The 16,360-nt window shown below is 40.5% G+C and overlaps 1 protein-coding gene across 1 annotated transcript; it reads right to left on the reverse strand.

Annotated features, from left to right (window-relative positions):
- Positions 1-3,498: 3,498 nt before the first annotated feature.
- CUNH1orf162 (chromosome unknown C1orf162 homolog) lies at positions 3,499-8,009 on the reverse strand. Its single transcript, XM_032155022.2, has 6 exons — positions 7,776-8,009; positions 5,772-5,819; positions 4,752-4,821; positions 4,191-4,285; positions 3,851-3,900; positions 3,499-3,643 (listed from the first exon to the last, which is right to left on the reverse strand). The coding sequence occupies exons 2-6, from the start codon at positions 5,806-5,808 to the stop codon at positions 3,503-3,505; spliced, it is 393 nt and encodes a 130-aa protein (XP_032010913.1). The 5' UTR covers positions 5,809-5,819; positions 7,776-8,009; the 3' UTR covers positions 3,499-3,502.
- Positions 8,010-16,360: the final 8,351 nt, after the last annotated feature.

The raw sequence follows: 16,360 nt of genomic DNA on the forward strand, positions 1-16,360 counted from the left end.
AAAGAACACGATCTCTGGATCACGTCACCTGACTCTTTACCTTTCTCGTCTCCTTGACACCGTAAGTGCTGTGGGGCGGCTTGGTGTGGAGGCCAGATGCAAAGAATTTGAAGTCAGAGGACTTGATTTAAATTTTTGTTCTGCCATTTATTTTTAGCCAGATGTCATTGAGTAAATTATTTCATCTCCTTGGACTTCAATTTTCTTAACTTGATTTTGCAAATAATAATAAGAATTATTATTATTAAGACAGAGTCTCATTCTGCCACCCAGGCTGGAGTACAGTGGTGTAATCTTGGCTCACTGCAGCCTCAACCTCCTGGGCTCAAGTAATCCTCCCACCTCACCCTCCCAAGTAGCTGGGACCACAGGCATGCACCACCATGCTTGGCTAATTATTTTATTTTTTGTAAAGATGGGGTCTCCCTATGTTGCCCAGACTGGTCTCAAATTTGGGGGCTCAAGCAATCTTTCTGCCTTGGCCTTCCAAAGGTCTGGAATTACAGCCAAGAGCCACTACATCCAGACCCCAAAATATTATTTAATGTATTTTTGAAAGATCTGTGGTGGATGCTTCTCTCCCACTCCTGCTTCCTTTGGTGTAGACTGAGCTCCGTTAAGGCAACACTCCTCAGTGACCCCCTGCCCATGGGAGGTAGAGGGGGCTGTCTGACATGGGAGACTGGGAATAGGAACTGGGCATACATACTTTCTCTCTTCCTCTTCCTCTTTTACTCTTTTGGGTGCAGCTTTGAAAGAGCACATGAGCTCTTCTGCAACTCCTTAGGGGAAGGTTGAACAACTGCATTGCTTGTTGGGAGGGGTGAGCTTGCTCTGGTGCAGCTTATAACTCAGTTGTGGAGTTCAGTATTCTGAACTTCTTTGCCGCTGTAGTATAAGCTCTATTCTCCAATGTTGACCATGTTCATGATAAAGATGATATTTTGGTTTCTGTCTGCTGAGTCCTCTTATTTATATATATATATTTAGGGATCCTCAGTCCCACAGGTAGCAATTTCCCCTCCCCAGAGGCCATCACCAAGACCGTTCGTTGTGTTTTCTTCCAGAGGTATAGTAAATATAGAGATACACATATGCTCTACTACATGTGAGTAGAGCATGTTCATAATTCTGTTCAACAGCTTGCAATATATCATAGATATCTGTTTTTATTAGAACATATAGAGCTGCCTTATTCTTTTTAATGGCTACATTGCACTCAATGAACCAGTCGCCTCTCCATGTACAATGAAGATTTTCTCAATCTTTTGCTGTTTCAGAGAATTGAGCACAATGTATAAACGTGCAAAGTCTGGAGCCAGCCTACCCAGGGTTGAGTTCCGGTGCCACTACTACTAGCAATGTGAACTTGGGCAAGTTACTTAACCTCTCTGTGCCTCCATTTCTGTATCTAAAATGAGTAATAATTGTAACCTCACAGTGTTCTGTGAGGATTCCATGAATACATGCCACGCACTTAGAATCGTACTAAAAGTGTAATAAGCCTCAGTAAGTTCTAGCCAATTTGATTACTGCTGCAATTCAAGTTATGTAGGCAATTTTCCATGTATTTGAGTAGAATAAATCCTTAGAAATAGGATTATTTATAAATTCTTAGAAAAGAATTTAGAATGTTGTTGGCTATTGCCAAATGGTCTTCTGTGGTAGCTGTACCAATGTGCTCTCCCACCAGTAGTGTATGTGTGTCTTGGTTCCCCCCCAGTTTTGCCCACAAAGTTAGCAAACTTTTTGAATTTTGCCAGTCTTACTGATAGAAAAAATTATCTAATTGTAGTTGTAATCATTATTTCCCTTATTATGAGTGAAGTCGAGTATCTTTTCATATATTTGAGCCATTTATATATTCTTTCCTACAAATCGCCCACCCCTATCCCTTGTCCTTTCTATTGAGTTGCTCATTTTTTCCCCTGTTGATTTACAAATGATCTTTATATGTCTATAAGATGCTTTGCAAGTGTCTTCTAAGCTTGTCATTTGCCTTTTGACTTTTTAATGGTACTTTGGACTTTTTAATTGTACTTTAGAAGTCAAGTTAATATTTTCTGGTTTCTGGGATTTGTGACATACATTCAAAGGCATGCTCTACAAAAATATTTTTTAAAATTCTCTCATATTTTCTTCTAGTGCTTTTATGATTTTTTGGCAGTTAAATTTTTCACATCTGGGATTTATTTTCATATAAGAAGTGAAATATGGATCCTACTTTATTTTCATTTACATGGTTATCTAGTTATCTTAATACAACTTATTGAATAAACCAATTTCTCCCAAATGATTTCATATTCCATCTTCATCATACTCCAAATTTCCTTATATATTTTGATGTATCTCTTGTCTTTAAATTCTATTCAATTGATTTATTTATTCATGTACCATTAACATATTGCTTTAATTAGTGATGCTTAATAAAACAGGTACTTTTAGTTAGCTGCAAGGGCTAGCCTTCCATATAACTTTTATTATTTATTTTTATACATTTTTCTGGATTTGCTGTCTTGTTTATGGTTTACATAGGAAATTTAGAGTAAGCCTGCCCGGTGAAAAATAATCTTATTGATATTTTGTTGTTGTTCATCTTTGGGACTCATCTGATGATATTTTTAATGGGATTTTTATATGTGATTATTCATTGGGATTTTGGGGGAATTAATGTTTAGATTAATCTTTATCTTTGGTTCTCATATAATATTGTTATGCATACCTCTTATGCTATAAGATGGAGGTAGAAATCTCCATTTGCATAGTGCTTTATACAGTAGGGAACTTGTGTTTGTGCAGAGCTCTTGAAGGTATAGAATGCTTATGTATAAGGTACTTCATTTAATCTTCACACTTACTATTAGTGGTAAGTGTTATCTCTGTTTTCAAGATGAAAGACTTAAGGCTTGAAAAGTTTAACAAGTTTGCCTAAATGAATGCCGCTAGTTAGTGGCAGAGTTTGGTACCTGCACCCCAATCAAATCTGAGCTTGTTTCCAAGTGCCATCACCTTTGGTGGTGTTTTTGGCTGTGAATGAGCTCTGGACTTTTAATCTTGACCTCTGGAGAAGGTGGCAGGAACAGACAAATAAATAATAAAGATGGAGGCAGCACTGTGGGGGTTTGACTTTATTTGAAATTCTTGGTAGATTGTTCATTTGATTGACTCCTCCCAAGTTGATTCATGATGCTGGGTGAATACTCTGTGCACTGAGCTCCGTACCACACACTTTGGAAAGCTCCAAGGAAGGCAGTCTATGCCCCCAAGGGGCTCACAGGCTGTCAGTTCAAGTGGGAGGGCCATCAATCTTTTCTCTGGCCAGGAAAAGACTGACCATTGGTCTCCAAAGCTGCTAGATAGCATTGCCAGATCACATCTAAACAACTCCGACTGCAGTTTCCACACAGGTGGTGGTCCAAAATTTGTAAAAAAGGGAAAGTGACGTGTGAAGATAGGGCTGAGATGAGAGGAAATGGATTCAAGGCTCATTGGAAAAAGTGGGTTAGTTTGTTACTTTAATTTGAGCATAGACAATGGGGTCAAAGTCTGCAGAACGGTTCTCAGCCAAGTGATTGCTCTTTTCTTCTGAGAGTTTGAAAGTCATGCTGGCATAGGTAAGTGATTCCCCTGGGATGGATGAAAGCTGCAAAGGGAGAAAAAGGAGGAATGAGTGAGTTCGGTTTGGAGCAAAAGGTTGCTCTGTAGAAGCAACCTGAGCACTTTGGTCAAAGAATCACTTGCCCAGTGTCTGGAAATCAATACCACCATTCTAGTAGATAATGAAGAGTATGGAGGGGAATTCCAATGACGGTAGCCCTTCAGTGTCCCCAAAACAGTGTGGTCATCTTACCTTGGCCAGAGGATCTGAGTGAGGATCTGGGGCCCGGGACTTGGAGTGACCTGCCAGAAAGAAGAGGGACCCATCTCAGCAATGGGGCCTGGGGAAATGGGAAGACTCTCCCTTCGATCTTGGGTGAAGGGTGGGGTGGGGAGGAGGTGTTGGCAGGTGGGTGGGGGGCAGGGCGGAAGAAAAATGAAGGGATTTGAGTCTTCAGTCTGCAGACAGGGTGGGCTAAGCAGTTTTTATCACACTGCACCCTCCCCTACCTCCTCCCGTTACTCACCCATAGCTAATTCTAGTATCAATGGCAGAGAGAGAAGGGCTGTCCTATCCCTTGGAGACCACTTACATTTTCTGTAGCTCTTTATGATGAGGAAGATAAAGGCTATCAGCAGCAGTGCCAGTAGAACCCCAGCACAAAAGGCAAGGATTAAATGTTTTTGGCTGTTTTGGCAAAGAAAGGCAAAGGATGAACTGTTGGGCTTTTGAAGGCCTTTCCTAAAGAGCGAAACCTTTTCTGCCTATGGATGGACTCCTGAAATGGTTTTCATACTGATTAATGAACTTTCACCCAGTGGTTTTCGGCTTTTGCTTTTGAATTTCACATTTATTTGAGGCCTCAGAGGAAGCTGTGGCCTCTTCCTCTCCTCCTCCCTCAACCCACACAATGTTCATAATTCTCCACCCAGCAAATTTTACCTATAAGCTTAGGGGATCCATGGATCTCTTGAAGCTTAGGGGATGCCAAATTAAGAGCCATACTCCTGAGATCACAAACTGACTTTGTTCTTTTACTGTTTCTAGTCCTTTGTCCCCAGTCTCCCTGCCCAAGTCCCCAAGCCAAGGCTGTCAACACAACATCAAATCCCATGTGGTACAAGACGAAACAGATGGGAGAATGCTCATTTACTTGTAGTAGTTAGAGAGACAGGGTGCAGGGCTAGTTGTTGGGGCTGCTGTGGGGAGAGTGCCTTGTCTTTCTACAAGAAAACACAAAAGGAATTAGTTTATCTGTCACTTTTCATGATACCCTTCCAGCTTAAGTGTCTCCAGGTGCCCCATTCTACCCAAGCAACCAGTGGAAATTAAGGATGGGGCTGCAACTCTTACAAAAATGAAAGAACATTGTTTTTTAGATTCCAAGTACTACTTTTAAATGAAAATTAGAACTTAAAAATCAACTACAGCCGGGCGCGGTGGCTCACGCTTGTAATCCTAGCACTTTGGGAGGCCGAGGCGGGCGGATCACGAGGTCAGGAGATCGAGACTACGGTGAAACCCCGTCTCTACTAAAAATACAAGAAAATAGCCTGTAGTCCAGTATCGAGGGTGAGGCAGAGAATGGGTGAACCGGAGGGAGTTTCAGTGACCGGTGCCATGATCCATCAACTACATACATGAAATACAAGCCTAGTGTCCCTTTGATAAAAAAAAAAAAAAAAAAATCTCATGTGTTGCCCTCCTCAAAGACTTTAATAGGAACTCCTGAAGAGATATGCTCCCTCTGGCCTAAGGAAAGCATCTCCCAGCTAGGGAGAAACAACAAATGCTTCCCAAAGTCCTTGGGGAATTTGACCTTGAAACTGCTGCCCTTTTATGTTTGCTCTTTTTGCAGAACAGCTATTAATAGTGCCTAGCCAAAAACAGCCACAGTGGTTTTCCCAATGCCTACACTACAAATAGGGGAGCAGGACCCACCTAGTTTGATATTGAGCAGAGACACCCTTTACTCAGATTTGGAGGGCCAGGCAGGTCTCTGTGGTTCCCCCTTTCACCCCTCCTGGCATTAGATTCTGTGTCCTGGTAAAATTGGATTCTTCCAACTTCAGAAATGCGCTAGCTAGTGCCTTTCCATTACAGCCCTTCAGCACAATTTCTAGTTATTTTAACTCAGATGTGAGGCAGGTAATTATTCCTGTCGTAAACTCACCAGTGTCGGGTTTAGATGTGGAGCCATTTCCTCCCATGCTGTCATCCCCTGAGAATAAAACAAGGTATCTCTTAGAAAGCTTAGAAGGGAGAGCCAGCTTAAGGGCCAGCTCTGAGACTGTGATTGTCATATAAGAGTAGTAACAATGAGAGGCAATTTGTGGGTGTTCTAGTGCCATCAGTGGTCAACAATTCTGGTGTTGTTTCTGCAGCTCAGCAGCCAGCCTTCAGGTTTGCAGGTCCAGAAATTTGATCTTATCAGGGCACCAAGAAATGACTGATTTCTCCAGAACTGATTCCCACCAACCAACTCACAGGAGACTGATGTATAAGCCGAAATAACACAAGGTACATGTTGGTGCAATCAGTGAATTTTGCCTATCAGGGGAACATATAAGAATGCCAATGAAAATAATAAATTTGCTTGGTAAGCACTGAACTGAAGTAAGCATGAGAGAAGATGAATGGATGATTTTTATATTGACTGCCAACTGGGGCTGATGTATCAATCTTACTCTTCCCTGGCATTGCTACATAAACTTTGACAAACTTGCTCTTGGAGACCCTTACTCTAGACCTCATTAGACGCTTCTAATCTGTTCACGTATTATCTTCTCAAGTTTGCCAATATTCTTGTTTAGGCTTTATATCAAAATGTATAAAATATCTAAAGGCAGAAAAGTGAAATCACCCAAACTCCTACTACTCATTAATATTTTTAGTGTCTTTCCTTTTAGTCAGACTTCCATGCATTTTTTAAAAAGCTAGTTGAGATATTTCTTTTTATAAGAGGTCATATCTTCCTTTTATACTCAGCATTTTACCATACACATTCTTCTATGTCACTAAAAACTTTTTATAACATTTTTAGTGGTGATGGGTCTTTCCATTATAGCTATGTATTATAACCTGCTTAACGAATTCCCCACTTACTGATAGAATTGTTTTCATTTTTATTTAAATCAATAACAATGAAACAGATATTTTGTGCATAAAACATTGTATGCATCCCTGATTTTTTTTTTTAGGAGGCCAGAATTTTACTTCATATTTAGAAAAACTCATGGGAAAATGTTTGGGCTTTGTTATTTCTTCTATATTTTAAGGTCCTTTCTTTAAACAAATGTCCTCAATTATTTATTGTTGTATTGTTCAGCTCTCAAAAGTTAACTTCCAAGTCCTTGGACCTGTGGGAGGGTTGGGAGAAGGACACCTCATCTCCCTGTACCTGTTACAATCGCAGCAACAGCAACATTACCAAGTACCTTACAATTCACCAAACATTTTTAGATCATGCAACATCAGATAAGAAAGGGGCCAACGGGAAGATGTGGTGAGGAATCTGAGCCATGAGAATAGGAAGCCCACGGTCCACAGCAGAATCGGCAGTGGTAATTTTTCTCACATTTCTTGCTCCTTTTCTAAGTCAATGGTGCTCTTTCCAGACCATCATAAAATATTGACATAATATTTTTAAAATATTGAAATATATGCTGGTGCTAAACAGAATATGAGCTTACACTAGGCTTTGCCACTGGAGAGGTGGAAGAAGATAGGATCATAGGTTTCTGTAAAATCCTGAAATTCACAGTAGCAGTTCTGAATTTACAAAAATGTTACCATAGCCACTGTGAAAACGTTAGGCCACTCTACCTAACTTTCACATAAATGGACAAAATCATCGCACAATACCACAGGGAAACAGCTACTCACAAATCCAGGCCAAGAAAAGCAGGAAATACATTTCCCTTTCAGCACAACCCAAACATTTGGCAGAAGCATAAATTAAAATAGAAGCTGTGCTATATATACTTTTTTACGTTTCATCCAGCACTGGAGAATCTTACCGATTGCGTAAAATCCGTCAACTAAATAGAACCATTCAAATACAACCCTTCCCGCACCAAAGAAAACAAGTGATAGAAACCACTAACAATTAGACGACACTTTCTTTTGGTGAGTGATTATTTAATCTAGATTAAAAGCAAGTGGTAAATGCATTTACCTTTCAAGAAAAAGTCCGGTCATAGCACGACGCAATCGTCTAAGACTGAGCATTTCACTTGCTTCCGTTACTGCTCCTGTGTTTCAGAAATGACGAAATAAAGATTACTGCCCCTGCCACTGCCAGCGTCACGTTGTGTGTGGCAAAGATCTTACTAAACTCAAGGGTAGACTTCCTCTTTGAGGTCAACATTATGATTTATTTATTTTATTTTTTGAGACGGAGTCTCGCTCTGTGGCCCAGGCTGGAGTGCAGTGGCGCTGTCTCGGCTCACTGCAAGCTCCGCCTCCCGGGTTCACGCCATTCTCTTGCCTCAGCTTCCCGAGCAGCTGGGACTACACAGGCGCCCGCCACCACGCCCTGCAATTTTTTCGTATTTTGTTTAGTAGAGACGGGGTTTCACCGTGTTAGCCAGGATGGTCTTGATCTCCTGACCTCGTGATCCACCCGCCTCGGCCTCCCAAAGTGCTGGGATTACAGTCGTGAGCCAACGTGCCCGGCCCAACATTACGATTTTTTAATCTTTCTTTTGTACCTTTTCTTTGTGTCTGACACATGAATGCCAGAACATAAGGAGGTAAGACAGGTTTCTTGCTAATTAAATATTTATTAAAGATTTACTTTAACCACTGTGCCAGATTTACTGTGGAGGTGGCATCAGTATGACATTATCATTGTCATCAAAAACCTTATAATCTCATCTATTCTAACCAGGGAGATGAGGCTAATAATGAAAAATGAAGAGCAAACAGTGCTAAGAGTTAAGTACTAGCTGTGCAGACTTCAAATGTGTTAAGAGTGTTAAGATCCCTTCAAAGGGAAGGCAAATCATTTCTTTATAAATATTTATTTGTAAAATAATATTAATAAATATACTCATTAAGTAAATGCTATAGGCCATACAGTGAGCTGGTGTTATAGGTTTTTTGTTTATTCTTTTTTTTTGAGGCAGAATTTCATGCTTGTTGCCCAGGCTGGAGTGCAATGTTGCAACCTTGGCTCACTGCAACCTCCATCTCCTGGGCTCAAGCAATTCTCCTGCCTCAGCCTCCCAAGTAGCTGGGATTACAGGCATGCACCACCATGCCCGGCTAATTTTGTACTTTTAGTAGAGACAGGTTTCACCATGTTGGTCAGGATGGTCTTGAACTCCCGACCTCAGATGATCCGCCTGCCTTGGCCTCCCAAAGTGCTGGAATTACAGACATAAGCCACCGTGCCCGACCAGGTTATATAGGTTTAATAACTGACCAGGTTATTACAGGTTTTTCGGAGAGCAAGGCAGAAAAGTTCCTTGCCTCACAGACTCTACCACCTAATTGAGAAGAGAAATGAAAAACAAATAAATGATAAGTCAATGACACATTGTATTAAGGGCCTTGAGGGAAAAAAAAAAAAACAGAGTGCTAGCTAGACAGAATACACTGGGAGAATGTCTTTAGAGAAGATGGAGGACTGGGGAAGGCTTCTCCGAGGAGTGGACATTTCCACTTAGAGAACTCGAGGATGAGAAGGAGCTAGCCAGGCATAGTGTCTGAGGACGAGGTTTCCAGGTGGAGAGGAGTAACTCACAGCTGGCAGAGCTGGAGAAATCAGGCAAGGAGGTATTCAGGTAAACCTTGAGCGCAGATAGGCTTTGGACGGATGGACGGAGAAAGGACTGCGGGAAGGGTGCCCTAGGCCCAGGGTTGGTTGCTGAAATTCAAGTGATGTATTTCTGGGATATTAGCACAGTTCAAGAGTGGAACATTTTGGCTGGGTGTGGTGGTTGACGCCTGTAATCGAGGCGTCAACCTTTGGGAGGCTGAGGCAGGAGGATCCTTTGCGCCCAGGAGTTTGAGGCTATAGTGAGTCACGATCATGCCATTGCACTTTAGCCTGAGTGACAGAGTGCTTAAATAAATAAATAAATAAATAAATAAATAAATAAATAAATAAATAGGGAGGGGCATTTGGAGAGGGCGGGAGATGAAAAATAGTTGACTTAGATGGATTGCAGCCAGATGGTGGGGAGCTTTAAATCCAAGCAAGATATATTTGAAATATTTAAAAAAATAAACACTAAATATTTTTGATTGAGATATAACATGATAAACATAGCCTTTATGACAGATTGTACCATATCATATAAGATAAATTGTGGGTAGAGACAAAGAAGCTAGATGGTATGGTGATATTCTGGGTATTGTGTAGTAAGGGTGTAGGCTGAAACCACAGGGATCATAAAATTGGAGGACATATAACTTGGGACCTGGATATGGGGAATAAAACAGTAGGATGAGTCAATGATTACTTCAAGTTTTTGAACCTCAGTTGCTGAGATAATTCATTTCTTCATTCACTTACTCCAAAACATTTATTGAACATTTACTATGTGCTATGTACCATTCTAAGCTTTAAGGATATTATGACGAGCATGAGGGCCTGCCTTCATGGAACTTTCAGACTAGTAAAGGAGGCCCTTACCACATAAAGAAATGGTAAATTGTGACTGTTAAGTGTGCTGTGAAGGATCAGGACCCTGTGCCATGGATGCCTACAACAGAGGGGAAGAGGACCAGGGAAGCCTTCCTAGAGCCAAAAAAACAAAACAACAAAATGACCCAACACTTAAGCTGAAATCTGAAATGTGAGTTGCAGTTCCACTAGACCAAGAGGAAGGGAAAGTTCAGAGGGAACAGAACATTTAAAAACCCTGTGCCAGAAGGAGGGTAGGAAGTTGAAGGGCAAAAAAAAAAAAAGAAAAAAGACTAGTTTGACAAAAGCTGAAAGAGGAAGTATGTGAGGTGGTACTGGGTCGTGGGCAGAGGGTGGAGCATGATGAGGATGAGGTTGAATAGGCAGGAAGGGGCCAGTCCCTCACAACTTTTGTCTTTAAGAGAAGTGGGTTTATCTGTACTAACGATATTTAAGCAAGGGTGACATGATCAGGTTTGCATTACGGAACAATCACTAAAACTGGAGCAAACAGATTGGAAGTTAGCCAGAATAGATATGAATAAACTGGTTGAGAGATTACTGCAGTGATGCAGTTGAGGAGGGTAATAGTAATATGGACTAGGATGGTAGCAGTAGAGATGAAGAGATATATATGGATTTGAGAGAGATTTAGGAAAGTGGCAGCAAAAACAAGGGGGGATAAAAGATCAGACAATGATCAAAGATACAACCAAAGGGCAAGAAGGAGGAAGAGGAGACAGAGAAGGAAACAGTGGTATTTCAAGACTTAGAGGGAGGATTAACTAATTAATCAGACATTCACTTAGCACCTACTCAAACACCCTGTCAAGCTCTGGAGGTTCAATAATGAGTAAGACAATAGTTCTTGACTTGAGGGATCTGTCTGTTATAGAGAGACAGATATCTTCATTCATCTACAAAAGCATGTTCCAGACTGGCCAGTCACATAAATAAGCATAATGAAATATTGTAGATGTGAGACATTCATACAGGATAGAGTGAGACGCAAGGAACGAAGGGGTCAGACTACATGATAAGGAGGGAGGATAGGTGTCAAGAAAAGCCTCATAGAGGAGACAATGTTTGAGTTGCACCTTGAAAGATGAATAATTTTCTAGGTAGACTGAGGGAGGAAGTGTATTCCAGGTAGAGGGACAGGGTAAACAAGGACATGCTTTGGCACGATGGTTGAGTTTAGGGAAATGCAAGTATTTCACCATAGGTGGTGCTATGGGGAATGAGGATAGGATAAGGGTGGGTAATGGAAGAGGAAAGCCTGGAGAGGATAGATAAAACCAGGTAATGGCGGGCCCTAAACATATTTTACCCTTATAGGCAATGGAAAGACTGCTGAAGAGGACTAACACAAGCACATTTGGGTTTAGGCAACAGAGTGTAGGGGGAACTGGTGAGGTGCTAGACAGTGGGTGAAGAATCCTTTGGTGTTGCAGAATTCCAAGTGAGAAACTAGGATGATCTGAATAGAGGCAATGGCCATGGGGAAGAGGTAGAGCAGATAGGTGATGAGTCTAGTCATTTATTAGGTGTGAGAGGAAAGTAAGAGAGAGAGGGGAGGTGGCAATAACTACGTTTCCTGTGTTGTATCCGTCAACTAACGTTGAGAATATAAAATAAGGGGTTATAGGATTGGGAAAAAATAATGAGTTTAATTTTGGACACATTGGGTTTGGGGTGCCTGTGGAACATTCAGGTAAAGATGTTGAGAGAGCAGTTGGATGCACAGATCTGGGGCTCACAAAAGAGATCTAGATTTGTGTGGTAGACAGTACCAGTTCTCACCAATAACCAGTTCTCTTCTCCTTCTTGTGTGGAGCCTCCCTTGTGGTTGGGTAATGTCATGTGACAAGTTCCGGCCAATGGGCAGTGAATGAAGTGATGCATGTCTCATTTAGTCAAAGCATTTAATTGCTGATGCAAACCCTCCTCTGACCCCCTCCCACAACAATGGAGATTTTATGATGGGAAGGTGAAGGTGAGAGTTCTAACCCTGGATCATTGAGTCAGCATATGGAGGACAGTTTCTCTGGGGAGTCACTTGGACCTGCAGTAGACTCTATATGAGCAAAAAGTAAACTTTTCCATATTAAGCTACTGAGATTTTGGGTAGATCTTTTCTTTTCTTTTCTTTTTTTTCAAGACAGGTCTTACTATGTTGCCCAAGCTGGTCTTGAACTTCTGAGCTCAAGCTATCCTCTCACTTCAGCCTACCTAATAGCTGGGATCATTGCACCTGACACGTGCAATGTCACACCCATCTATGATCCCAGCTATTATCTCATCTCACTTAACCTAATTTACCTTTCCAAATACAATTTGAGATATAGATTAGGAAGTCACCAGCATACTCATGATAGTAGAAGCCATAGGAATGGATAAGGTAATCCACGTACAGTATGTATTACAGAATGAGAATAAAATTCCTAGGATAGAACTCTGAGGAGCGCCAAGATTTAAGAGGGAGGCAGAAAAAGTAGAGTCAGCTAAGGAAATTGAGAAGAAACAGTGACAGCAGAAATAGCATAAACATATGTGATTAGGAGCCAGAGGAGGAAAGAAAGGAAGGAAAAGCTGTGGCCACCTGTGCCAAATGCTGCTGAAAGAGAGAGGCCAAGTAACATGAGGACTGGAAAGAGTTGACTGGATTTGGCAATTAAGAGATCATAATCTCGGCCGGGCGCGGTGGCTCACGCTTGTAATCCCAGCACTTTGGGAGGCCAAGGCGGGTGGATCACGAGGTCAGGAGATCGAGACCACGGTGAAACCCCGTCTCTACTAAAAATACAAAAAAAAATTAGCCGGGCGCGGTGGCGGGCGCCTGTAGTCCCAGCTACTCGGAGAGGCTGAGGCAGGAGAATGGCGTGAACCCAGGAGGCGGAGCTTGCAGTGAGCCGAGATTGCGCCACTGCACTCCAGCCTGGGCGACACAGCGAGACTCCATCTCAAAAAAAAAAAAAAAAAAAAAAAAAAACAAAAAAAAAAAAAAAAAAAAAAAAAAAAAAGAGATCATAATCTCTTTTGCTTAAGTAGCTTGGGGTTTGGTAGTAGTAGGAAATTTACCTTCAATGGGCTGACGAGTAATGGAAATTCCCAGGTGTATAGCAGATTAGGTATGTAAAGAAATCCTCTTGTTAAAAAACATATTTCAAATCGTTTTGGAGTCAGTCAACAAACCACAAAGGATAACCCTGCCAAGGGCACTCTATCAGGCCCTCAAAGTGAGTCATGAAAAGGAATAAATGAAGTCCCTACTTTCAAGCTGCCAACATGGTAACTTTCAAGGAAACTACAAGACTGTCCAACAAGTGTCCAACACTTGTTGGATAAAATATTTTAAACACCATAATTTAAAAGCACTTGGCTAAAGTAGATGTAGATGTGGGAAATCCTCAAAAAAATAAGAAAGTTGATTGAGACCTGAAATGGGTGTTTGCTCTGGATATAGCTACCAATTTTTGGTGACCTGAAGGTTGAGTTTAAAGGCCATGTGTGCAAGGTTAGGAAACAAAGTCTAGAGCCTGCACAAAGGTGGCGATTTGGATTGTACCCTCTGAAAAGGGACCGCTGGTGGGTGAACGAGGAAAAAAAAATCCATGCCACAGATGGAGATGGGAGAGACCTTTGCTGTATTAGTTTTCTATTGCTGCCTAACATATGATCACACATTTAGAGGCTTAAAACAACACACATTTATCTTATAGTTTCTATGGGTTAAAAGCTTGGACATGTTTTATCAAGGTTCTCTGCTTCAGGGTCTCACCAGGCTGTAATCCAGGTATTGGCTGGGGTTGTGTTCTTATCAGAGGCTTGACTAGGAGAAGATACACTTCCAAATTCCCTCTGGTTGTTGGATGAACTCATTTCCTTGTGACTTATATGACTGGCTTCTTACTGGTTGTCAGCTGGAGTGTGTTTGCAGGTCCTAGAGGCTGTCTACAGTTCCCTGCTTTGTGGTTCTCTCCACAGGCAGTTCACAACATGGCAGTTTGAATGCCACGGAAGAGTCTCTCCAGCTTGTTCAGACAAAGTTGTATATAACGTAATGTCATGATGGAAGTGACAGCCTGTCACCTTTGCCATATTCTATTGATTAGATGCAAGTCACAGATTCCACCCACATTCAGGGGAGGGAGGATTATACTTGGGGTAACACAAGGGAGCAGAGATCACGGGGCATTGTAGAATTCTGCCTGTCACACTTGCTTATCTCAAGCTAGGCTCTGGATAGAAGAGGACAAAAAGAAAAACAAAACAAAATACCTTTTCTTTGGACATTCCTAACCACAAACCTAACTTTAGGAGGTTTTAGGCCAGACTTTGTACTGTCTGTGGACCTCAAAATTCCAAGTTTAAATTGGTTAAGTTGGACGCTGGGAGAAGAAAATGCAAGTTATCTGTAGACGAATGCCTCTTTGACCAAGTGTCAAAGACTTCCACAGACACATTTCCAATAAATGTGAGCTAACAACAAGACAAATCACAAAAACACAAAAAGTAATCAAGCCATCATGAAAGAGACAGCAGAAATAACAAACCACAAAGGTTAGAGACAGAGACCTGCAAAGGCTGTAGGTATAAGAATGATCAGATTCAAAATAAAAGTATGCTTAATATTTTTAAGTAAATTAAGTGGATATTGAAAGTGTAATGAAGCAACAAAAAAGTACTAAAATAATCAGGCAAATTTGAAAAGAAATAAGTAGAATGTAAAGATATTAAACCTATCTTTGAAATTAGAAATTGCTGTGTTTCGATGTATCCCCTTCAAAATTCATGTTGAAACTTAATCTGCATTATGATGGTTTTGAGAGGGGAAGCCTTTTGGTAGATGATTAAGCCATGAGGACCTTGCCCCCTGAATGGATTTAGCATCCTTACAAAAGGGCTCAAGGTTGAAAAGAGTCCTCTCTTGCCCTTCTGTCCCTTCTGCCATGTGAGGACATAGTATGCCTTCTCACCAGAAGGTATAGAAGCAAGGTGCCATCTCAGAAGCAGGGAGTAGTCCTCACCAGATACCAATCTGACTGCCACCTTGATCTTGGACTTTCCAGCCCCCAGAATTGTGAAAGATTAATTGTGTTTTCTTTATAAATTATCTAGTCTCAGGTCATAGAAGCATAAATGGACTAAGATAGAAATTCAATAGTGGGGATAAATAACAAGTTTAAAACATTTGAAGAGAAAAACAGTGGACTAGAAACATAACACAGACAACAAGATAAAACATAAAAGATGTTAAAATATTAAAATTTCTAGAGTGATCATTATAACAGAAATAGAATAACTCAAACTATTAGAGAAAAAAAAATTGGAATTAAATTAGTCAATCCAAAACAATGAATAGCAAAAACCAGAATAGGCCGCAAAACAGAAAATATAAAATATATTAGTGGGAATGAATCAGAATAGAACAGTAATTGCTAATTACAATAAATGAAAACGGACTATACTCTTTAGTTAAAAGTCAAAGATTGCCAGATTGAATAAAAAATCTGCTACATGCTGTTTGAAAATATGTATCTAGAACTTAAAGAGCCATAAAGGTTGAAAGAAGAAGGATGAAATGTTACACCAGGAAAATGTTCACAAGATAGCTGGTATATTCATATCAGGCAAAATATACCTTAATGTAGACACTATTAGTTAAAAAAAGAGATCATCATTACATACTGATAAAAGCTTAACTCAGTGAGAAGAGATAACAATTCTAAACTTATTTGCTTCTAGTTACCTAAACTATAAATTTATAAAGTAAAATTGACAGAACTATAAGAAAAGCCCCAAAACAAACAAACAAAAAAACAAACTTAACAGATCCACTGCCAAATTAGGAAATTTAGTTTACATTTCTCAGTATTTGGTAGATTAAGCAGACAAAACGTTGTAAGTATATAAATTTGTGTAATACAGTCAGTAAGATTAATCTAATAAACATATATAAAACCCTGCATATGTTATCTGGAGAGTACAGATTTTTTTTAAGAACACCTAAAACATTAAAAATTGAACACATTGGAAGCCAGGGGTAGGTAAACTTTTTCTGTGAAGGGCAGATAGTAAATATTTTGGGCTTTGTGGAGCATATGGTCTCTGTTGCTAGTACTCAG

This window comes from Hylobates moloch, unplaced genomic scaffold (assembly GCF_009828535.3).
Source record: "Hylobates moloch isolate HMO894 unplaced genomic scaffold, HMol_V3 SCAFFOLD_5, whole genome shotgun sequence".
Classification (NCBI taxonomy): domain Eukaryota; kingdom Metazoa; phylum Chordata; class Mammalia; order Primates; family Hylobatidae; genus Hylobates; species Hylobates moloch.

Bases quoted from the DNA above. Each gene is read 5' to 3' on its own strand.
- CUNH1orf162 (XM_032155022.2), bottom strand. From the start codon at position 5,808: ATGGGAGGAAATGGCTCCACATCTAAACCCGACACTG. The intron at 4,822-5,771 runs GTGAGTTTACGA...GTTTTCTTGTAG, and splicing joins CACATCTAAACCCGACACTG to AAAGACAAGGCACTCTCCCC. The intron at 3,644-3,850 runs GTAAGATGACCA...CTCCCTTTGCAG, and splicing joins ACTCAGATCCTCTGGCCAAG to CTTTCATCCATCCCAGGGGA.